We start from the raw sequence: 23,432 nt of genomic DNA on the forward strand, positions 1-23,432 counted from the left end.
TAAATAATTCAATAATATCATGTAAAATTCGGTTCCTATTTACATTTTTGACTTGTCCCAAAATGCCTTTTATAGCTGTTGTTTTCAACCCCAAATATAATTTTTGTACCTACATGGCATTTGCTTATGTCTCCTTAGTCTATTTGATCTCATGCAATCTCTTACCTTTCTTTGTTTTTCATGACATTGATTTTTTTTATTTGCTTGTTTCATAGAATGTCCCACTTTTAAGATCTGACTGTGTTCTCATGGGTAGATTCCAGCAACCATTATTTTTTTTAAAAAATTGTCTCCTTAAAAAATGATGGTAATATGTGCAGAGTGAAACAATTTCAGGACCTTAGAGAGAGAGAAAATTCTCCATTGCCTTCTGCCCACCAGGCCGTTGCCCTAAAAGTACATAGTGGTAGCAGTTAACAGTGTGTGCTTCCAGAAAATAAATGCCTTTACCTGCATGTATAGCTATAGAGAGATCTGTTTTTCCATAATCGAGCTCCCTTTAAATCTTATACCCATGTGATTGTGTTATAACAGTTTTTCTCACCTTGCTTTTTAATTAATCTTAAAGGATGTGCCACAACAATACATTCAGATAGGTTTTTTTTAAAATCTGCATAGTTTGACATTTTATGGATGTACCATAATTTCCCCAGTCTTCTACTGATGGACATTTAGGTTATTTCCAGGTTTCCTTTTTCTGTTACAAGGAATGTTGTAATAAACGTCCTTGAACAGGCACAGCCTCTATTTTTGGGACATGGTAAACTTATATAGGTAAGGCCGATGGGCTGAAAGGTGTTTGCATTTAAAACTTGGACAGCTTCATGGCTCCATCCTCTTTCAGGATTCTCAGGAGGAGCTGGGCTGCAGTGCTAGACACAAAATCCTTTCTGAGTAACATCCAAGCAACCAAGATTGGAGTCCAAATGTAATACCCTGTGTTTTTCAGCAGGATTACAGCAGTCTAGGTTGAAAATTGTTCCCACAAATGAGTGTGTGTGTGTGTGTGCTTACATGTGTGCATGCTGAGTCCAAGAAACAGGCCAAACTGGGTTCACAGGTGCATTTTTGGGAATGGGTGTAAGAACCGGATGAAGTTATCTATTGTCTGCTTTGCTTTAAGAGTTGGAGGATCACGCTTGTGGTGTCAGTACTGAAACACTGCAATGGAGCTAGATGCGTGGAAGGGTTGCCGAGGAGAGCCTGGGGACTTGGGTGGGGTGATGTGACTATGGGGGAGGAGGAGGTGCTTATGTAAATTTCTGACCCCCCCATCAGGACTGAGGGATCACTAATCCCCCATCACTAGACCTTGCCAAGTCGTCAACAATAATGTACTTGAAGAAAACCAGCCAGCCAGAAGAGGGAAGGCCCAAGAAATAAATTTCTGTGATCTTATAGATGCATCTCCATATAACACAATTTTTGTAAGTTCCTTGGGGTGTTGCCATATCTTTTCAAAGTGGGAAAATAATTTTACAAAAAGCAATATTCTCTCTCTGTGCTGGTGTAGAATGCTCAAGGACGTACTGTTAAGGGGAAGGCAAGGTGAATTAGAGCATGTATAGTATACTGCAGTTTAAGAAAATGTAAGCAGTGCTTATTAAAAAGTAAGTAAAGAAAAAAGAAAGGTCCCGTTGTGGCACAGTGGTTAATGAACCTGACTAGCTTCCATGAGGATGTGGGTTCGATCCCTGGCCTTGCTCAGTGGGTTAAGGTTCCAGCAGTGCTGTGAGCTGTGGTGTAGGTTCCAGACTCAGCTCAGATTCCGAGTGGCTGTGGCTATGGTGTCGGCTGGCAGCTGCAGCTCTGATTCTACCCCTAGCCTGAGAAACTCCATATGCTGTGGGTGCGGCCCTAAAAAGATAAATAAACAAATGAACAAATAAAAATTAAGTGCAATAAGGCAAGAGAAAAGGCACAAAGATTGGAAAGGAAGAAAACTCTTCACATATAATGTGATTGTGTTCAAGGACATTTGGTCCTTTGCCTAAAGGAGGCTCCAAATAAACTACTAGAACTTATAAGTAAATTTAGTCAAGTCAGAAGACAAAGGATCAATACGCCAAAACATCAAAAGGCCAATAAGCATATGAGAAGGTAACAAACATCATTAGTCATCAAGAAAATTAAAATTACAATAGGAAAACACCATCCAGCCATCAGAATGGCTAAAATTAAAAAGACCAAGTAAGATACCAATTGCTGGTAAAGCTGAGGCACAATGGGAGCCCTTATGCCCTTCTGGTGGGAATATAAAATGGTACAGCCAGTTTGGGAAATTGGTAGTTTCTAATAAACTTGGATATATAACTTTCTTGTAGCTACACGTGTGCTTGTAAATGTTTAACAATTGGCTTTTGGGGGTAGCGGAGAAGGAAGTCCTGATTTATAGCATTTGCCTATTTCCAAGACTTAAATTATTTCCGCCCTTGGCTGATTTCAAGCTACTAACGGGAAGTCACCGGAAGGAGACTTGGGAAGAAATGCGCATAACTGGCCGCATCTGCACCAGCTACCCCAGACCACCGCTGCCTGTGACCTGCAGAGCCATTCTAGGCACACACCCAATCCAGAGAGCCACAAATAGCTCTCTTTGCCTTGAGAAAGTTTTACTCATTACCGGACAAAAACTAGACACGATCCAGGGGGCTACCAACAGATGCAAGGAGTATTCAACAATGACATGCTATTCAGAGTATTCAGAGTTTCCTTCCTGGCTCAATGGTTAATGAACCCCACAAGGATCCATGAGGATGTGGGTTTGATCCCTGGGCTCACTCAGTGGGTTAAGGATCTGGCGTTGCCATGAGCTGTGGTGTAGGTTGCAGACGAGGCTCGGATCCCGAGTTGCTATGGCTGTGGGGTAGGCTGGCAGCTACAGCTCCAATTTGATCCCTAGCCTGAGGATTTCCATATGCCACGGCTGCAGCCCTAAAAAGCAAAGAAAAAAAATTTAGTGTACACACACACACACACACACACACACATACTAAATTACACTAAAATTGAAAAAAAGCAGTTCCCCCAAATCAAAATAAAATATTTTTAACTCTATATTGAATTGGTGGCCAACCACACAGAGAGGAATTATTTCAAAAGATTTTTAACAGAGTAAGAAATCCTAGTGGGAGAAATCAGCAAGAAGTCCAAAATAGTCTTAAACTTTTAATGTTCGTGTTGTTAATAATAATACTGGTATTATTATTCTGAAATTATTAGCTATACATAAAATAAGCAAATTAGTATTTATTTAATAATGTTAATAGAAACCAAGAATTTTACTATAAGAGACAAAGAGATGCAAATATAGAATTTACCAAGGTAGTAAACGTTTTACAACCTTTAGTTTGAATAGAAAATATTAGTATGAATGGTTGGCATGTTTTCTTATTTTTAAAATCTATTCCCTAGTTCTGTCCACTGAAAAGGCCTAGAAATAAGGACCAGTCAGTTGGAGTGTGCGCTCCTGGTGGCAGTTTATAGGTTCTTAATCCTGCCACCCACTAAATGGAACCAGACCTTCATTGGGAAATGGATGCTTCTGGGCTGAGGCAGGAAATGCCCTCAATAAGCCTGGAACAGCAAGAGATAACTGAAATTCCTGGTGTCATGGCCGAAGGATCGAGAGCCAACAAGTGGAACAATTGAAATATGCATATGAAGAGCTGAAAAGCCTTGAAACACGTGATTCATGTTGAAAATTCACAAGTTCATAATGATGCTCAAAAAAAGCCACAAAAACCCCCAACCAAACTACCATTGGATGATACTGGGAAACCAACTTATGGTTCTAAAACAGGCAAGAGAAAGACTCTCCCTTTGGCATGTGAACCGAACTGTAGGGTAACGGAATGGCAGAAGAGGGGATGTTTCTTTTGGTAGAAGTATCCCAGCCAGTAATTAAGGTATAGCACCATTTGACAAGTCCTTCAAGAAATGATGGTTCTGGGGGAGGGTGATGGCATTCGTTTCCTAGGGCTGCCGTAACATAGAAAACCTTGACACCTTGCAGTCCTGGAGTCCAGACCTGAGATCAAGGTGAGGGCGGGGCCATGCTCCCTCTGAAATGAGCAGAGCCTCCTTGCTTTCCCCTTCCAGCTTCCGGTGTCTGTCAGCCAGCCTTGGCGTTCCTTGCGTGGTAGACACAGCGCTCTGATTTCTGCCTTGTGGTCCCATGAGCATCTTCTCCCTCAGTGTCTCTGTTCAAATGTTTCTCCTTTCGTAAGGTCTGGATTAGGGTGGGTCTCACTTTAACCTGATTTCACCCATGAAGTTTAGGATGTCAGGAAATCTTCGGGGGTGGGGGGCACAATTCAATCAGTCATAATCATCAAGGGCAGCTAGTGTCACCAAGAGACACGGGATAGTATCGATTCTTGCCAAAGATTTAGACCCAACTCAAAGGAAGTCTAGCTACCAATTTTCAGGAGACAGAAGAGATGGAGAGCATGCTGAAAAGCTCCACAGCAATACTGTCATTAAAGTCCCGAGGGCAGGAAATTCTACAGGGCAAGTGACTTGGTTTCCTCAACTAATAAATTGCAGGGAAAACACACACACAGAGGAACCTACACATTAAGATGGATATGGTAGAGCAACCAGATACAATGTAGAGTTCTTATTTGGACATTTGAATACTTACTAGCTATTTAAAAATATAGAAGGGTTATTTACAAGTTTTCAAAACCTATCTTAATGGTGGTAATGTTTAAAAAGAGGGTGTTCTTAAGGATCCGGCGTTGCCGTGAGCTGTGGTGTAGGTTGCAGACGCGGCTCGGATCCCGCGTTGCTGTGGCTCTGGCGTAGGCCGGTGGCTACAGCTCCGATTCAACCCCTAGCCTGGGAATCTCCATATGCCGCGGGAGCGGCCCAAGAAATAGCAACAACAACAACAACAACAACAACAAAAGACAAAAGACAAAAAAAAAAAAAAAGAGGGTGTTCTTACCTTATAAGAATAAAGAATACAGACCCTCAGATGAAATGACATGATGTTTGGCAGGTGGCAGGGGAGTGGGGGATGGGTTAGGCGTGAACTAGGATTAGCCCTGTTAATTAACGAAGCTTGGTACTGGGTACATGGGAGTTCCTTATATGCTTTACTTTATATGCTAACGTTTTCTATTATACAAAATTATAAACACAAAATGCAGTATGTTAATTCAGTATTGCTCAACTTGGGACAGTATCAGAGCTGTTTTCTGAAGACGTCTCCCTTCCCCAAACTCACCAAGAGTTACTGTTCAATACACTTCTGGGATATGGAGTTTCTCTTTTCAAATCATCCACCACAGGGTGGAGAAGTTTTGTCTGTTGACAGCTTCTGTCTAGCTGACAAAAATATTAAAAAAAAAAAAAAAAAAAAAAACAAAAACGGGAAGTTCCTGTCACGGCACAGTGGACATGAATCCAACTAGGAACCATGAGGTTGCGGGTTTGATCCCTGGCCTCGCTCAGTGGGTTAAGGATCTGGCATTGCCCTGAGCTGTGGTGTAGGTCGCAGACACGGCTCGGACTCTGGCATTGCTGTGGCTGTGGTGTAGGCCGGCAGCTGCAGCTCTGATTAGACCCCTAGCCTGGGAACTTCCATATGCTGCGAGTGCGGCTCTAAAAAAAAAAGAAAAAAAAAAAAAGAAAAAATTTCATTAAGAAAGGAATTTATTATTTATTTATTTATTTGTTTGTTTGTTTGTTTATTTATTTTTACTCCCACACCTGTGGCATATGGAAGTACCCAGGCCAAGGGTCGAATGGGAGCTACAGCTGGATCCCAGCCACATCTGTGACCGTAGCAACTTGCAGCAATGCTGGATCCTTAGCCCACTGAGCCAGGCCAGGCATGGAACCACATTCTCAAGGCCTTAACCTGCTGAGCCACAACAGAAGCTCCAAGAAAGGCATTTCTAAAAACTCCTTTTATTATAAAAGTGCTATGTGCATACACAAGGTAACAAAGAAAACCTAAAATGAGCCAAAACGTGGGATCCCTCCTCCTGCCCCAGCTGTGCTCCCCAGAGTCTCAGGTCTCCACTATTCCAAGCTTCTTGGGAATGGCTCTATCCACTTTTTTCTGAGCATATACCCAAACCCTGAGATTTGGACCTTATGGCAAATAGGACGATCTGCAACGTGCTGGGGATTTTTCACCTCAAAATATAGTTAGAGACCTTAGCAAATATAGACCCCCTTTCTCCCTTCCCCCTCCCACTATTTGGAAGGACCATCATTTATTTGAGTCCCCAGTTGGCGAGCATTTTTTCCCCAGTGATTTCCTCATACAGATAATGCTGCAATGCACCTTCTGGTACACACAGAGAAAAGGAATTTTGTTGAAAATCTGCATTTCTAAGAAAGCTCCTCCTTCATTCTTTTAGCTCGGGGCAGGAAGCAGCCTGTGGTATGAAGCAATCACGAGGCCAACCTCCCGGACCTGAGGACCCGACCGATCACCTTGTGATTCCCCAGCTGCAGGGCAGCTGGAGGCCAGCGGTCAGGAGCGCGCCCGCCCGGCTCACTCCCGAGTCGGGGAGAGGCCAGCGCCGCCCCTCCACCCATCCCCCGGCTTAGCAGCTGGAAGTGGGGACAGATGCCCCAGCCGAGTGTGGCGCGTGCCCGGAGTCCCCTCGTGCAAGATGCTCCAGCCACAGCCCAGGAGAAAACATCAGCACTGCACCATTTAGGTAAGTGCACTGGCTCTGAACCGTTTGGGGCTGAGGCTGTTAGACTCACCTGGACCCAGCAGTTGTTCAGCGGGTGGTGTGTTTAAAGTTAAGACACTGAGGAGTTCCCCTGGTGGCACAGTGGAACAGAATCTGACTAGGAACCATGAGGTTGCGGGTTCGATCCCTGGCCTCTCTCAGTGGTTAAGGATCTGGCATTGTCATGCGCTGTGGTGTCGGTTGCAGATGCAGCTGGGATCTGGCGTTGCTGTGGCTGTGGTGTAGGCTGGCAGCTGCAGCTCCTGTTGGACCCCTAGCCTGGGAACCTCCATATGCCTCGAGTGCAGCCCTAAAAAGCAAAAATAAAATAAAATAAATAAAAGTAATAAAGTTAAGAGACTGAAATGCAAACGTGACCAGGAGCAGTCAATGCTGAACGTCCTCTCTGAAAGGCGGCCTGCTGAGTGGGGAAGCTAAGCTTTTCTTTTAGTTTAGCCTTTTTATAAAAAAAGAAAGAAGCCTGTGGTTTGTGTTTAATCCTCTGGACAGCCTCTGTCAGCGAGGCCTTTCTTCTCTGCCGTGTGGGACTTTCTATGGGCGGCTCTTGCCAGAAATGGGAATTTCCTGGCAAGAAAGAGAGGCAATTTGAGTCACCCGGACACAGACAGATACGGTTCATCTCAGCAGAGCTTTTCAGGTGTCATTGCAGACGTGCGAGAAACCGGATAGAAGGCTATAGAACGTGCTCTTTAAAGACCTAGTCTCTGGTTCATGGCTTTAGTGACGCTCTCACCCTCCGATCTCCAGCCAGAGAAGTTCAGGCAGGTTTTGTTGACCTGGGAAAAGCAACACAGAGCTACATGGTCAATGTCGCCGTCCAGGCGGTGGGGGCTTCCTTTCCAGCCTGGACAGGAAGGGTCGGGGCTCAGAGTGGAAGGACTTGATTTGTTTCTCCTCTTTTTTAAAAAAAGTGCTTATGGTGCCTGTTACTTGAGAAGCACATGAAGGTTGATTTGCATTCTCTCCCCGAAGAGTATATTCTAGAACTGTTCCTCCTTGCTCTTAACTCCCTTTGTGAGATTTGGCCAGTCCCCAGCTATTCGGAGACCAGCATCTGCTCATTGTAAAGGGATCAATAACATTCTTGCTCATCTGGAGAGTTCCCGCTATGGCTTGGTAGGTTATGAACCTGACCAGTATCCATGAGGATGCGGGTTCGATCCCTGGCCTCCCTCAGTGGGTTAAGGATCCAGCACTGCCATGAGCAGTGGTGTAGGTTGCAGACGTGGCTTGGATCCTGTGTTGCTGTGGCTGTGGTGTAGGACAGCAGCTGCAGCTCCAATGTGACCACTAGCCTGGAAGCTTCCATATGACATGGGTATGATCCTAAAAAAAGAAGTTCTTGCTCATCCAACAAGTCGGATGTTTCCATTGTGGCATTTGGGCTTCAGAAGAGAGGACGCATGGGAAGCATTGCATTTGTGGAAGCTGAGGTGGGGATTTAAGTCAGAAAGCAGGTGATGCAGAGGAGATGCCGGGCGAGCTGGTTAGAAGCAGAGGTTGGATCTGTTTCGGTTTGGTTTGGTTTTTAAGCAAAACGTTAATATCAAGGAAAAGTAAGGAAAGAGGAAAAGAGCTAATGAAGATGTGGTGCTGGGGTTGGGGACGGACTGACCTAGGAGACGCTGGCCAGCCGGGCCCAGGGCTTGGCACACAGTCTGTGCCGATTCCCAGGACTTTAATGAGCGGGGCCAAGGGGAAAGCAGTGTATGAGTTTCACGGAGCTACGAAAAGAAATTCCGTCAGAGACCAGGTGAACTGGGTCCTAATTGAGAAGGAGCCCAGTTCTCTGGGCATTCATCCGGGGAGGCTTTCTGCTTGCCGCCCCCCTTCCCAACCCTACCCCAGGGGTGTCCCCTTTCCCACCACCTGTCTGGTCTCCCTGAACCGCTTTTACGCCCTGAACTAGTTCAGTCCCATAGAGAAGCTTTTGGTAAGCATTCACCAGCTTGTAAGACTTTCTTTTGCAAGAAAAGAAAGAATTGAGCCCTCTGACATTGTCAGGTGCCTCACGGGTTGAGTTTGAATGACTGTGACCTTCAGCTGCCTGAAGGCCTGTAATGCCATCCCTGTTGATTGTCGATTCAAACTCAGGGAACTTTTCAGTCGACAAGACGGGAGTAGAGGGTCCTCCCTTCCTGCCTTTGGCGTCTGTAAGCTAAGACCTGTTCCTCCAAGTAAGCTTAAGCTGCTGCGAGTCAGTCTCGATTCTGGCTCCCCTAAACCGATCAATTCCCTAGGGAGGCAGAATAACAGGGCACCTGGTTTAAGGGTCAGGAAGCCTGGGTTGAGCTTCCCTTCCACCAGTGCTCACCCCACTTGTCCTGTGGCAGATGTTTCCTTATTCCCCATAAGTAGAAAAGGAGCTGAATCAAGAGGCACAAAGATCTCAATAACCTGAAAGGAGGGGCTGAAACTGATGGGATAATGTTGAAAACAACTGGATAGTTGCTGGGAAAGAGCTAATGTTGCTATTCCTTTAGAAAAGTTTGAGTTACCCCTGAATGTGAAACGAGAGTGAGCTGTGGCCCCCAGTCCAGCTCACAATTGCTGGCAGCATCCGAGATGCTCAGCCTCCAGGATAAGGTTGGAGTCCTGCTGTGCTCTCTTCTGTCTGGCGGGGGCGTCGCCCACCTCCAGCCTCACAGCTGCCTCCAGTACTCCCTCCAGCTGGGAAATCGGAGGAGTTGTTCTTAAAATCCAAAGTTGACTGTGTTTCTCTCCTGCTTACAAGCCTTCAGTAGCTCCCTGCTGCTCTCAGAAGAGTCTCACACAATCTCCTCCAGGATCTGGCCCCTCTGGGCCTCTCAAGCCTGTCTTTTATCCTCCACTCACCTATGACCCTGACTCTGGTGCTTCCAAACCACAGGCAGCCCCTAGAACTGGGTCGTCTCTCCCTCCCCTCCTGAGTGCATTCCCAGCGTGCTCATGCACGCACGCACGCACCCACACACACACATGCATTCCTCTGCACCTGTCAGCTTCCCCATCCTCTGTACTTTCAGGGCCCCTGGCTTGGCCCTCTCACAGCACTTCCCAGACCACACTGCAATTGCTTGAGGGGCTCCAAGACAGTGAGCCCCTCAAGACAGAGACTGTGCTTTTTCTAGGCATTCTCAGCATCTGCTATCTTCCTGGAAGGCCCCCAGTAAATATTTGTAGAACCGATGGAAGGCTTGGGAACAACTGGCAAGCCCAGGTGAATTCAGAGAAGACTAATAAGGCTGTTGAGGGCAGTAGAAATGAGGTTGAATGACAACCGAAGAAGCTGAGACAGGTTAGCCTGAAAAGAGCATCAGGAGAGGCACCACAGCTCCCCTTCATGCCAAGGGCTGCCGTGGGGTGGTGGGGTGTGCTTTATGCCAGCCACTCCAGAGGGCAGGGCTGGACTCTGGTGGGAGGGAGGCAGATACGGTACAGTATAAGAAGCAGCTTGGGAGTTTCCATCATGGCTCAGCAGAAGCGAACCTGACTGGTATCCATGAGGATTCGGGTTTGATCCCTGGCCTCGCTCAGTGGGTTAAGGATCCGGTGTTGCCGTGAGTTGTGGTGTGGGTTACAGATGCGGCTTGGTCCTAGAATTGCTGTGGCTGTGGCATAAGCTGGCAGCTGTAGCTCTGATTAGACCCCTAGTCCGGGAACCTCCATATGCCGCGGGTTCGGCCCTGAAAAGACAAAAAAAGAAAGAAGCAGCCTTGGAGAACACTCTATGGACATGCTATGTTTGGGTATGTCTGGCAGAAGAAGGATGCCTTGCAGACAAAGGATGGCTTCCTCGTGACCTAAGGAGCCCCTGGCACTGACTCAGGAATGTGGTTAGAAGGATTCTTTTTGTTCTATTAATACATTAATATATTTTACCTTTTCTATGACATTTATCAGTATATACAATTATTGCATTTTTTTCATTTTTAAAAGTTTTATTGAAGTATAGTTGATTTACAAGGCTGTAATTTCAGTTGTACAACAATGTGGTTCCGTTATACATATGCACACACACTCTTTCTCTTTCAGACTCTCTTCCCACATAGTAGATCACAGAATATTGGGTGGTGTTCTCTGTGCTATGCAGCAGGTGTCCGTTGGCCAATCATTTCCTATAACTCAGTGTTCATGTGCCAGTCCCAAAGCCCCAGTCCATCCCTCCCCCAACCTGTCCCCTTTGGTAATGGTTAGCAGGATTCTTGTGTTGGGGTGAGGCATTCACCTCAATAATATTGAAGGTCCTGCAGACCATAGATTCTAAGATCTGTGCGCTCTGGAAGTTCTGAAAGCCTGTGATTCTCTCATCCAGGCCAGAACACCACGCCGTTTAGAAAACTGAACAGACATGCTAATTCCTGACTTCTCTTCCTTAGCAGCTTGGCATATTTTGTCTATTCCAAACCCACCCATGATGCCTGTCCACTTTGTTCTTCCATGGGGGAAGGAAATGGGAGAAGTTATGTAACCTGCCCTAGTTTTTGCAGGATAAAAAGAGGCATAACCGGAATAGGAAACAGAACTCCCAAGTCCAAAGTGTGAAAGCAGATGGCTTTTCCAGGTCCCTGATGACTTCAGGAGCCAAGACAGCCATGAAGTCTCATGCTTCTTACCATTTTGCCTTCATTCCATGCCTGAAGTTTAAGAATATATCCATGGCAGCGTGGCTGTGGGGCTGGGCTCTGGAACTCTGCCTGAATGATCTCAGACAAAGCACTTAATCTTTCTGTGACTAACTCAGCTTCTTCATCTATAAAAGGGGTATAATGCTAGAATCAACCTTACAGGGTGGCAAGGATAAAATGAGAATACAGAACACGGATCTAGTAAGTACGTAATAGACATTACCTAGTGTCATTAGTACTGGTTGGGGACAGGGCATGGCAATAAACACAGCTGATTTCTTATTCCCGTGCCGAAGGCAGAGGGCAGTGGTTTTCAGCCGTTCTCTGCACAGCCTCAGAAGTTCCTCGGAGCTTCCACTGAAAGTCTGGGCTGGGTGTGTGTGAAGGACCAGAATTGACAACCGCTGGCAGAGAGGAGCCTAAGGGGGATGTGAGCACCCGGCTGGCACTCCCTCTGCTGCTGTCTGTGGTCCTGAAACAATTTGTTAATTCTCTAAAAAGATGAGAGTGCAGTGGGGTTTGCACCCACAGCACCATGTCCTTGCTCCCTCTCCAAGAATCCCCTGCCTTTGGAGAGTCTTCCCAAGAAAGGGAGTTTGGATACATTGTTGATAATCTTTGAATCATTAGTTTCTTTTTCTCTGAGGGCGGGTAATTCACACCCTCTGGGATAGGGTCCTGGGGATCTTGAAGGGTTACATGCCATCCTGTGTGTAAAACTCATCCCTAGTCTATGCCAGCCTGAGAGGGATACAGTCAGGAAAGGCAACAGGGTGGCAACAAAATTAGCTTTGACTCTAAGCTCCCTCTGAGTAGAAGCACTGACATTCCAAGCCCCCTGGAGGCACAGCCCAGCTTTCACCTGACTGGGTCCTTGGAGCCTCATAGGGTTTTTAGCAACAATTGAAGTTATCCTGAGGCAGAGATCAGAGCCCCACTGTTTTCGGAGGGCCTGCAGCAACCATCACTGCCTCTGCCATGACGGATGCTGCACCTGCTTCCTTGTCCCCACGGAGAATGGGACCAGCTCTCTCCCACCAAGGTCACAGCTCTTCTGCTAGAAGCCTCAGAGAGGGCTCTCTTGCTGTTTCAAATTAGAATCTTCTCTGCCAAAGACTTGGGATCGATTCCCAGTGGAGTCTGGGCCAAGGAACAGTTAAGACACCCCCCAGAATCTGGCTCCAAAGCCTTCTTCTTTGTTTCTTATAAGCCTGGAGAACGCAATCCATCACTGTCCCAGGAAAAAGCCCAGCCTGCACCAGGGCCCTCCCCAGGGAAGAGACGGGGGCCACGCTGCCTCTGTTCTCTTCCTTGGTGTCAGAGTTTAGTGTGGCATCCTGCAGCTCAGCCACGTTCCAATCCCAACACCCTCATTAAATAACTCTCCTGGTGGCTCCCAAGGTGGGCAGAGCTCCGGAAGGGACTCTGCCAACTGCGCTCCCTGGGGGACCCTCAGTCCACAGATATGAAAATTCTTCAGCACCAGGGGAGCTTTCCAAACCTCACAGAACGTTATTACAAAGAAAGAAAGAATTATCCTTTTCATAGGTTTACAAAGCAGAAAAGACTCTTACTGTTGATTTGGCCCATTCTGGCTCCAAGCAAGGGTAAATGCAAGCAATAAGTGATTAAACTTAGAGAGAGAGAAAAAAAAAAAAAGGAGGGAAAAACACCTCCCAGAGACTGAAATGCTAAAATATCCCCTTATACTTTGGATGGTTCCCCCTGCAATGGCCACACCAGTTCCTTCGTGGTTCAGTGTGAGCCCTTTGCCTGTGGCTCTGCCTTCCAGGGGATCAGAGGTAAGCTGGAAGCCTGTCCTGGCTGCCTCCCATCACACACAGTGTGATCCTCTCTGCCTGGGTTCTTATCCACTCACCACACACACTCTTACACACACTCACTCACAACTCTCTCACACACTCGCTCTCACACGCACACACACACACACTCTCACACAACCCTACACATGTATTTAGCTCTAAACTGTTCTAGCATTTGTTTATTCATTTCACATTTTATGTCCATGCAATTCCCATTGTGGTGCAGAAATGAACCCGACTAGTATCCATGAGGATGTGGGTTTGATCCCTGGTCCCTTCAGTGGGTGAAGGATCCGGCATTGCCCATGAGCTGGTGTAGGTTGCAGGTGGCTCGGACCCCACGTTGCTGTGGCAGGGGTGTAGGCCGGCAGCTGCAGCTCCAATTGAACTTCTATCCTGGAAACTTCCATATGCCTTCGGTGCAGCCCTAAAAAGCAAAGAAAAAAAATTTTATCCTGGCATTTTTTTTCATATCCTTTAAAAATTGTCAAAGAGAACTGGAAAATGAATAATGCAAAATGCGGCAGAGGCTTCTTAAGGACCCCAGCCCATCTCAGGCATTCCCTCCCCTTTGTCTGGCCCGCCTTCCTTGTCTCTGGGATATGAGGCCCCAGGCTCAGCCTGCTCGCTCCTTTGCACACATATGCTGTACTCCCTCCAGCCGCACTCTGGATCGGGGAGGGAGGCACAGTTCAGTTTTGGAGGAGGAGGGTGATGAAGGCGCAGAGGTGCCATCTGAGGGGTTCCTGGGTCCACCATAGGTGACAAAGCCCCAGGTGCCACCAGACTCCTGGTTCCAGTCAGGCCAGCGTCTTTGCCACTAGACCGTAATCACCTGCGTCTGACTTGGCTCCTGAACGTGAGCGGGGAGCCCTGGGTGTGCAGCACCATAAACGTACTTTCCCCAAGAGATGCTTATGCAGCAAGCCAGACATTCTCACTGCTCTGCCTTTTAATTAGCTCAGGGAGCTGCGACCTCACAGTGGGGGCCAGCTGTGCTTTTCGGGAAGTGATCTGGTCCGTGCCCGCCTTCTGTCTCCTCCCTCCGGGTGAGGAAATGAGAGCGCTGGCTCATGGCTTGTCTTGGAAGCATGTGCACTGACCTTACCCGTGGAGCCACGGGCACTCTGGAGACTTTCTGAGCCAGGACTCAGAGGCCCCCGGGGACCGGAGTGGCGACACTCAGATCTCAGGTCTTGCAGCCGGTTGTCCTTGAGCAAGGAGAGAGAGGATGGCCTTTGGCCTAAAAGTGATGGTTTTTACTCCGTCCCCTACACAAAAGCTCCTGCAGAAGCAGCGCCTCTGGGGGCTCCAAGGAGGGATTTTATGACCCGAGGGAAACCTATTTGTCTCCCATGTGGCCTGTTCTAGAGGCTGCCAGGTACCTTAACCCCGTGAAGATACCTTAACCCCCAAGAACCCTCCTGGCCCTCCTTCCTTGGAGCCACCCTCTCTCTATGTCCCCACAGGAGCCCTGGAGTTGCTACAATCAGATCTCACCGCTGCTGATTTTTCAGTGTGAACTTTTCTCTCCTGCTCAGTCGCCCCTTGTTTGTTTGTGCATCCTGTCTCCGGGCGTCCAGAGGGCACGTTTGGCTCTGTTTTAACTCCTCCACGTCACCAAGCCTCAGCACTTCCTCTCCTTCCCCCAGAGGAGGGTGATGGGGTTTTCCCTGGCTTCTCCTCTGCCTGTGGGGCCAGCACCTTGGCGATGTGCGATGTGCCATGTGCTCGCGGGGGCTGTGTAGGTTTCTGCACGGTGCTTTTCAGCTGAAATCCACCAGGGTGCAATTTTCTTTCATCACTTGTCTCGTGCTTTGGCATGGGGTCCACTCCTGGTTTCCTCCCATCTGCACATCTGCTTTTTTTCGCATCCCTCCTGCCTCACTCACCTTTGGGCAGGGCTGCCGTCCTCGGCGCTTGGCTTCTCCGGGGATCATCCTCTCTGCAAGCAGGGTTGTTCATTCATCACTGCCCAGGATTGACTCTGATGTTCCAGCCTTGCAGGTAGCCACCTGCTGGCCCCCTAGTCCTGCTCATCATGTTGACTGTCACTGAGTGTGACCTCAGCCAAGCCCGAAGGGGACCAGCCCCACAAGGTCCCTGTCCCTACACTCAGGCAGAGCACAAAAAACCGGGCTTGGAGCTCCTCGGCGAATGCTGTTTTCCGCATCCAGAAAGATGTACTTTGCATTGTACTCTAATTTCAGGAAAGCCACCTAATGTAAACATGGTATTGGATGTTTTATTTATTTTTTGAAAGTAGCAGAATAAATGAAACGTCATGTGGATTTTTTAGATTTTAATTTTTATGAGACTGACATGCTACCTACTGTGCTAACGAGGCACCTAAATTTTAATTTTTAAAGGGCTAATACGTTTACATGGTTCAAAACTCAAAAAGTATAAACTCTCATACAGCAAAAATTCTTTCTCCCCACCTCAGCCTCCTCCACGCCGCGTGGGTAGGCACCATGTGGGTCTTTCTTAGCTCTGATATAGCTCTGGGTATTCTTGTACCAGATTCAAGATGGGTTGACTGCTTCAAAAACAATGACATGCCAGCTCATTAGATAGAAAAGGGGGCCTTCTCACTCATCACGCAATGGCCATTCAGGATTGAGGTACCTGCTCCTCCCCCAGCCCTCTGGCTATAAATTCTGTCCTAAGGTCTTTCTCTTTCAACGTAGCCTTTGTTGTACTAGGAATTTTTATCTCAACCATCTTTGTCTACGTGTCTTTGTTTCAACTCTCAAAGCTTAGGCAGATTCCTTTACTTGGGAGCTTAGTGAATTGGCCCCAGTTAATCAGATAAGCACTAGAAAAATTCTGTGGAAACCTCCAACAGATAGACTTAGAAGGATCCAGCACGATCCGTTTATCACAACAAGATTACAGCTGATACCATCCCAATGGAGGAGACCCTGTGATTATCTAAGCAACATGAAGAGGGTTCTGAGGAGGAGAGAGGAGCCAGGAGTGAAGGGCGGGCAGGCAGCTGAGCTCGGCCCCAGGATGGTGCACCCTGAAGCCTGGACTCTCTCCTGCAGAGCTCAGAGGCCCAGGCAACAGAGGTACCCACAGAAAGAACACGCGCCTGGGCAGGTGGATCTTTGGAGAGTTCTGGCAGCTTACCTCCTGGGCAGTGTCACCTCTGCATCTGGCTGGAAAGGCATCTGGCAGCCTGGCCATTATCAGCACTGTCTCTGAAACTGCCCAGGACAGTCACCCTTCCAACACACACACACACACACACACACACACACAAACACCCACACTCACTCATACTTCGGGCCGCCTAATCTGTCCCAAATTTTCACTTCTTAAACTGCTTTCAGTCTGCTGACTCAAGTGGTTCTGGATTGGTCGGGAGGGGTCAGCAGTGCTATATGAAGGCTCAGCTGTGAAGCAAGGACTTCCCCTGAATAAACCTTCTCTGGGTTTGCCCTGCTGCCCACATCTCTCTGGGCACTGGCACTGCAGTGCAGGATGCTCACTGGTGACCGTGGAAATGGCCCCAGGTGCCACAGGACTCGGACTCGCAAGAATGGGGACGTTTGCTGTCCCAGTAGGAAGTACTCACCCTCCCCATAAGCATGTGAAACGGGCATTCTCATACTGTGTATTTGATTTATGCAGTGATACCATGTTCGATATTTAATTAACAAGAAAATGTCACTCCCAAGCCACACCCAGTGTCCCGTGGGATAGTGCACTTTGCACCAGGGACAAATGGAGGGAGAGCAAGTTTTTGCCTTGGGTAAATCACCTGGTCTTTAATCAGGCACTGGGAGAAAACCCCTATAACCCCTTTCCCTAGGAATCGCTGTCGGGATGTCCATTCTAGCTCACACCTGCCTGGAAGGTTCTCCAGCCTGTGAGCAGGAACAGACATCCTGGGGCTGCTTAGCTTATGGGTGACTTCCTGCCTGCAGATCTCACACCTGTGCCACAGCCAGGAGGGGACAGGGCCTGGGGCTTGGGTCATGAGGCTGAGACTGTAGAGTCAGGACTGGGTCTATGGATAAGGGGGGGTCAGTGGGGCCTGAGAGCAGCTGAGTGGGAGGTGCCCGCAGGACGTTTGCACAAAGGGCTGGCATCACAGGAAATGGGGGGTGGGGTTGAAGTGGGGTGAAGACGTAACTGCTGGGCATGGGGTTTTTGGGTGGAGCACGGGGGCTGTGGCCAGCAGGGGACAGGTGCCTATCTGAAGGCTGGGCATTGGCCTTCATGGCCCGGTTGGTGTTCTCGGCCCGCCCTCAGGCTGCCAGAGGTGGGTGATGAACGCGAGAGGAATGTGGACTTGGCCTGGAGCTTTCCAGACCCACACACGAACCGTGGGTCAGCGATCAGGATGGTGGGGGGTGTGGTCGAAGGTACACGGTCCCTGCTGGGTGGGGCCGTGGTAGGTGGCAGAGGGGGGTGGAGTCTGCGGTGTGCCTGAGCTGGGAGCCTGCACCTGCCAGCTGACCACGAGCGTCACTTCCCAGCTCCCCCAGCAATGACATCAGAGTCCAGCTTGAAGTCGCCGTGGCGGAAGCACTGATGCCAAGGGGATGGGTGGAGTCTGTATCAGGACTTTCTTGTCCGGAGAGCCGATTGTTAAACCCTTACCAGCACACCGCTCAGGGGTGGGGGAGTGAAGGGTACCATCAGCAAGTGAGAAGGGATGAGGCTGAAATGAGGGACCTCGAGTGCTGAGGAGTCTGGACTTTATCCTGAGAGCTGTGACGAGCCATGGCACAGCAGTATAATGACAGGATGTGGCTTGGGAGGGTGGTCTGTGAAGCCTGTTTGCCTAGGTTCCCAATGCTTGTTCTACCTCTTCCTAGCTGTGTGACCTTGGCCAGGTTCCCCAACCTCTCTGTGCCTTCGTGTCCTCATCTGCGAAACGGAAGACATGATGCCTGTTTTGTAGGTTATTGTGAGATCTAGACGAGTTGTACATGGAGAGCACTTAGAGCAGAGGCCAGCGTGCAGTAAGCATTCAGTAAGTGTTAGTTTTATAGAAGTGTTTCTACCATTCGTCAATGCCTTTTGGAATGAACACTGCAGCCAGGAGACTAGATTCTGGGTGGTGGTGGGGAGACAAGAGGTGGGAAGAGGACCAGATGGTGGAGCCTGAACCAGGCTGGAGAGAAGGAAGTGTGTCTGCGGATCTCGAGGTGCGGTGGAGAGGCTGGCTGGGCAGGTGGCGCTGGGGGCCGAGAGTGCACAGCTGCGGGCAGAGGTGAGCAGGCGGGGCCCAGGAGAGGTGGCCTCAGCCTGGGTCCTGAGGTGGTGTCTCTGCCGAGAAGAGGGAAGAGGACCTTAGGGGTAGGGGGAGCAGTGAGGGGAGAACCAGGGCTTCCCAGCCAGGCTTGGGGTTGATGAGTTTCCAGCAATCAGGTTCATGTGAGTGTTTCAGTGTTTGATTGACGCAGCTGGAATGAAAAACAGTAGGTTTGAAAGAACAAATCCCAACCCCCTGCATAAGGTTTCTGCAGTGCCCCCGGCTCTACCTGCCACCTCCCCAGCACCAGCAGACGCCACCTGGTGACAGGGCCATTGCCACCTGTGACCTGGCCAGGAAGGCAGCCTTCCAGCCCAGGGTCCAATGGGGGTGTCGGGGGGTGCTGCAGGGGCCCTGCCCAGGGTGCTAAGGAGATTGGCCGGGCACTGGAAGGTTAAAATCCCTGTCTTCCCTGGAGGGGAGAGGAAGGGCCATCTTTCCTGTTTACACGAGGCCTGGCTTTCGGCGCCTTCCTGTTGTCATCATGGTTCTTTGTTGGTGGCGCAGGCCCTTCTGCACCATCGGGCCCCTATTTCACCCTTGCCACACTTGGATCACTGGTGCAAGAGCCTGGCAAACTGTGTCACAGGCTGCGGTTGCATCAGCCCACACTCTGAGGTTCACAGGGGGCTGGTGACAAGCTGGCGGCACATCCACTTCTGCAGAGTTGTGTGAGGAGAGGGGCGTGCAGGGTGAGGGGTGGCGGGGTGCCAGCCGTTGTGCAGATGAGTGCTGTCGGGGGCCTGGAACCTTCCATCCTTCACCTGCCTCAACCAACCCCCTCTCACCCAGCCTGGAAAATTCCCACTCCGGGAATTTTCCCTCCTTCTGTTTCCCCCGACAGCTTCTCCCCAGCTGCTGTCCCTCCTCCGCAAAGAGACGGAAAGATAGAGATGTGGCAGTGATGCCGAGGGGTGAACAGGCAGCAGAGACCGCTCAGGACCTGCTGAAGGGACCCGGGGGCACATGTTATTTGGAGGGAGAAGATGAATACATTTAAGAAAGGTGAAAAGTTAGGCAGGCATCGCTGCTGGCTTTGGCCCGTGTTTCTCAGAGGGGGCTTCTTAATCTCCTCCTCCGGGGCTCCCAAGAGTCTGCCCAGCTCTAAAGAGGACGTGGACAAGGAAGCTCACAGCAGAGAGCCAGTCCCTTGTTACAGTGGAGATCTGGGGGGTGGCACAGATTTAGACATCCTAGAGCTGGCTCCCAAGCAGGGCTTGTCTCAGACGCATTATTTGGCTGTGTTACACCCACCTGGGCTTAAGGTGGGTCATCCGGACTCAGCACTCAGGATGGCAGCTGATTCGCCTTCCGCAGCCAGGCCTGCCCTGACGCTCTCAGCTGATGCGTGTTCTTTCCCAGCCACGCATGGGAGCTTCCTGGGAAGCCTCCTCTCAGCCCTGTCTCCTGACCGGTCAGGCCCAGGGCTTGATCTGGGGCAGTGGGAGCCGAGGCTCAGCTTCCTCCTCCCTCCCACTGCCCCCAGGGACAGCCGCATCCAGTGACTGGACGGCACAGGGGTACCAGCCCTGGCCCTTTGCTTCCATTCAGGATCTCGCTGAGGGGCCAGCCGAGCCTTGGGCGCCGTCTGGGACGGACTGCAGGCTCTGTTGACGGCACATCCTGTGTGCGAGCTCCCCCAGCGTGTCGTTCCCAAGAACACTCCCCAGTAAACACTTGCACGTAAATCTCTGTCCCAGGTCTGTTCCCCACAGAAGCCCACCTGTGACCCTTCGAGCTACTGGACAGCAGGACAGTGGGTGCTGAGGTCCAGGCATGGTGCCTGCAGGGGGCTAGGAGGTGGGGAGGTTGCTGAAGGAATGTCCCAGGGGAGAAGGAGATGTCTGCCTTGCCCTCTGCAGCCCACAGGGGACCGTCAGGCCCCGCTGATGGAAAAGGGGGGGTCCCGACGTGCTCCGAGAGGGTCAGCAATTTGTCCTGCAGCTGATGGAACACCTGCTGCAGTAACAGTCTCCCTCCTGGTCACCTGGGTGCATTCACCTCTCAGAGGCCTTTCTTCGCCCCATCCGAAGTCACCTGGGAGATGATGCAGCTCGCCTTAGTGGCAGCTACTCCACACCAGAGTGAGATGCACGTGCAGAAGATGGGAGAAAAGATACGAGGGAAGAGAAGCTGGGTGGGGGTGCTGCATGGAACCCCGGGGAAGAGGCGGGCAGGAGGGAGGGCCCTAGGCCTGGCCCCAGCTGCTCCCAGCAGATGCCCCAGGCCCCCCTGCCCCAAACCCGAAGAGCCCAGGACAGCTCGGCGTCCCCCTCTTCCATTCCAGGCGACTCTGGAAGCCTAGGGAGCACCTTCGGTAAGGCTGGGAACCCCCGCATTAGAGGCTAACTTTACACGGTGCCCGGGATCACAGCCGTGAGGATGCGAGGGGACAGTTGTGAAAGCCCTGGGACTCTCCGGGGCTGTCGGTGCCCGGAGTCGTTCCAGCCCTTTCCAGAGGCTGTATCTGGGCATTCTCCAGGGGGGCTTAATGCGGGGGACCAGTGGGGGCGCAGTGGGCCCAGACACGCATCTGTCCACATGAGGTCCATCTCTTAGGAACGGACCGAGGCCCCTTCGGGTTAACGTTTTTGTTTAAAATAATTTTTTAAAATGGATTTCATAAGAATTTCAGATGACATGGGAAAGGAAGCCCAAGATACTAACTTGCCTCATCAGCTTTTTTTACCCAACTCCCAGAGCCCCAGGGAGAAGGACAAGTCAGATGCAAAGTGTGTGAGAACTTGTGTAGCAGAGAGAGGGGGATGGGCTCTCCAGCCTGGACTGTTTCTAGCACGTGGAGCAGGAGGGCTCTGTACTAACTGGAGGTGGTGGGTTGGTGATCAGACCAGTGGCTGGCATTGCAGAGCCAGGGCAGAGGGGAGGGGGCTAAGAGGGAGCACCCCAAGAATAGCCTGTGGGGTGACTCTGGACCCGCCATTGTTTTCTAGAGTAGGCGCAATTCATGCTGTCAAGGGCTCGAACCCACAAAGGGGAAAAACCCAGTTCTGGACCCTACATGCGAGCAAAAGGCAGCTGAACTTGGTGCTTTAAGGTCACACACGGCTCTACGATTCTGATTATCTGTTCTACGCATTTTGTGCTGCTGACGGTTCTTCACCCCCGACTCAAACCGTCAGAGGCTCTAGATGGGAGAGCAGGCAGTGCATGTGACGGGGGAGGTGTTCTGCCCGCTCTTATTGATCCAGAGCAGGTGAGCTTCAGCTGCAGGCTGGCTCCTGCCCGTGGGGTTTCCCGCTCTGTTTGGCCTGAGCCCTGGAGTCAGCGTGACTCCAGATAACCCTGATATGGAATAATAAAAAATTAAAACGCTCCAAAAGCCCCTATCATCAGATGTCATCTTAGGTAATTTTAAATGATGAAATGTTTCCTCCTTTCTGAGTGTGTACATGTACATATGCACACACACACACACTCCCCCGTATCTCTTTATGTATTTATAAATTTCTGCTTCTTCATCCAAACGGAGGTAAAAAATCTGGCTCGGTTTCACCTCTGAGATGTGTTATGTGGGTCGAATGCCATGCACAGCCTCCAGAAAGATGAAATACCATAAAAAGGGAAGGGTCCCCACGGAGAACCATGGTTTCGTCATTTGTTATCTGATTCCTCTGCGTCTTGCCCTTCATGTTCAGAGAACAAAGGGGGCCAAGCTTTAGAGTCAGGCTCTCAATATCCGTGTGCTGACAAGACCAAAGCTGAAGGAATCCAGTAGGATGCGGGCGTGTTTTTCCCGGAAGGCTGACCGAGCAGTTCTCCAAATGTTTGCAAGGACGGGGCAGAATTCCATGCAGCCTTCAAACCTTGAGCCAGGACTCAGCATCAACAGAGCCGAAAGTTCCATTTCTTTGACTGTGGGAGGGCTGCACTTACCCTTTAAATGGCTTTTCAGTTTGAAGTTCAACAAGCGCTTTGATTGAGAAACGCTTTGACCGAGGGGTGAGAAGTCCTGGGCTTTAAAGGGCGCTTGATGAGCAGTGCCCTTGTCACAGTCTGAGTGCCACCTTCTCCCCTGGGTGGAGCATCTTTGACACAGAGCCAGTGCCTGATCTGGTGTACAGGACAGGTGTGAGAAGGGTGTGTGTGTGCACGTGTGTGTGTGAGTGTGTGTCGGGGGGGGTAGGTAGGGGAGTATTTTTTACTCTCTTCTCTGCAATATTTCTTGTAATTTAAGTCACAGGGATGTACCCTTAAGTCCACATTCAAAAGAGCCCGAATGCCGGCTCTGTGGCGACCCTGGCAGCTGGTAGGTGTCCTGTTCTTCCATAGCAGGAAGTAAGACCTGTGGGTTCTCAGGCAGTCACTGGTTTGGGCTGCTTATTGAAGCTCTGAGTGGAAACATCCCCCCACTGCCAGCTCTGGAATGGTCCTGGGTGTGCGTGTGTGTGGCCGGGAGGTGTGTGTATATTTACAGCAGAAGAGATTCTGCAGAAGGACTGTCGGGACAAAGCCAGGAAGACAGATGAAGCAGAGAGAGAGAGCGCCGTATCGCCGCTGCCAAGGACCAGGCTTCCGTGAGCCAGTGGGACGTCTGTCCAGCAGCGTGAAAGCAGCCCCCTTTCCCTTTAGATGTCCCCGCTGAAGACACAGCTGCGTCTTCACCCCTCCCCTCCATGAGGCTGGTGTAAGACGACCTGGGTGTGATACAGGAAACAGAAGGTCTGGACTTGAATCCCAGCTCTGTCACTTCGCCTGCCGTGGACCAGACAGGACCCCTTGGAGATTATTTCTTCACGTGGAGATGATGCTAAGACCCCCTCTGCTGGGCCTTCAAGGTGAACCCGCCACAGCCACTGAAGGTGAAAGCGATGGACTTCCCATCGTGGCTCAGCGGTTAATGAACCTGAGTAGGGTCCATGAGGATGCAGGTTGGATCCCTGGCCTTGCCCAGTGGGTTAAGGATCTGGCATTGCCGTGAGCCGTGGTGTAGGTCACAGATGAAGCTTGGATCCTGTGTTTCTGTGGCTGTGACATAGGTCGGCAGCTG

The 23,432-nt window shown here is 50.1% G+C and overlaps 1 protein-coding gene across 1 annotated transcript in view; it reads left to right on the forward strand.

Annotated features, from left to right (window-relative positions):
* Positions 1–23,432, forward strand: part of BCAR3 (breast cancer anti-estrogen resistance 3) — a 226,033-nt gene that overhangs the window by 21,098 nt on the left and 181,503 nt on the right. Inside the window, exon 2 of the mRNA XM_003125890.6 lies at positions 6,378–6,683. Within this exon, the coding sequence (XP_003125938.5) occupies positions 6,590–6,683 (94 nt within the window). The 5' untranslated portion in view covers positions 6,378–6,589. The remainder of the gene's footprint in view (positions 1–6,377; positions 6,684–23,432) is intronic.

Source organism: Sus scrofa, chromosome 4 (genome assembly GCF_000003025.6).
Source record: "Sus scrofa isolate TJ Tabasco breed Duroc chromosome 4, Sscrofa11.1, whole genome shotgun sequence".
NCBI classification, from domain to species: Eukaryota; Metazoa; Chordata; class Mammalia; order Artiodactyla; family Suidae; genus Sus; species Sus scrofa.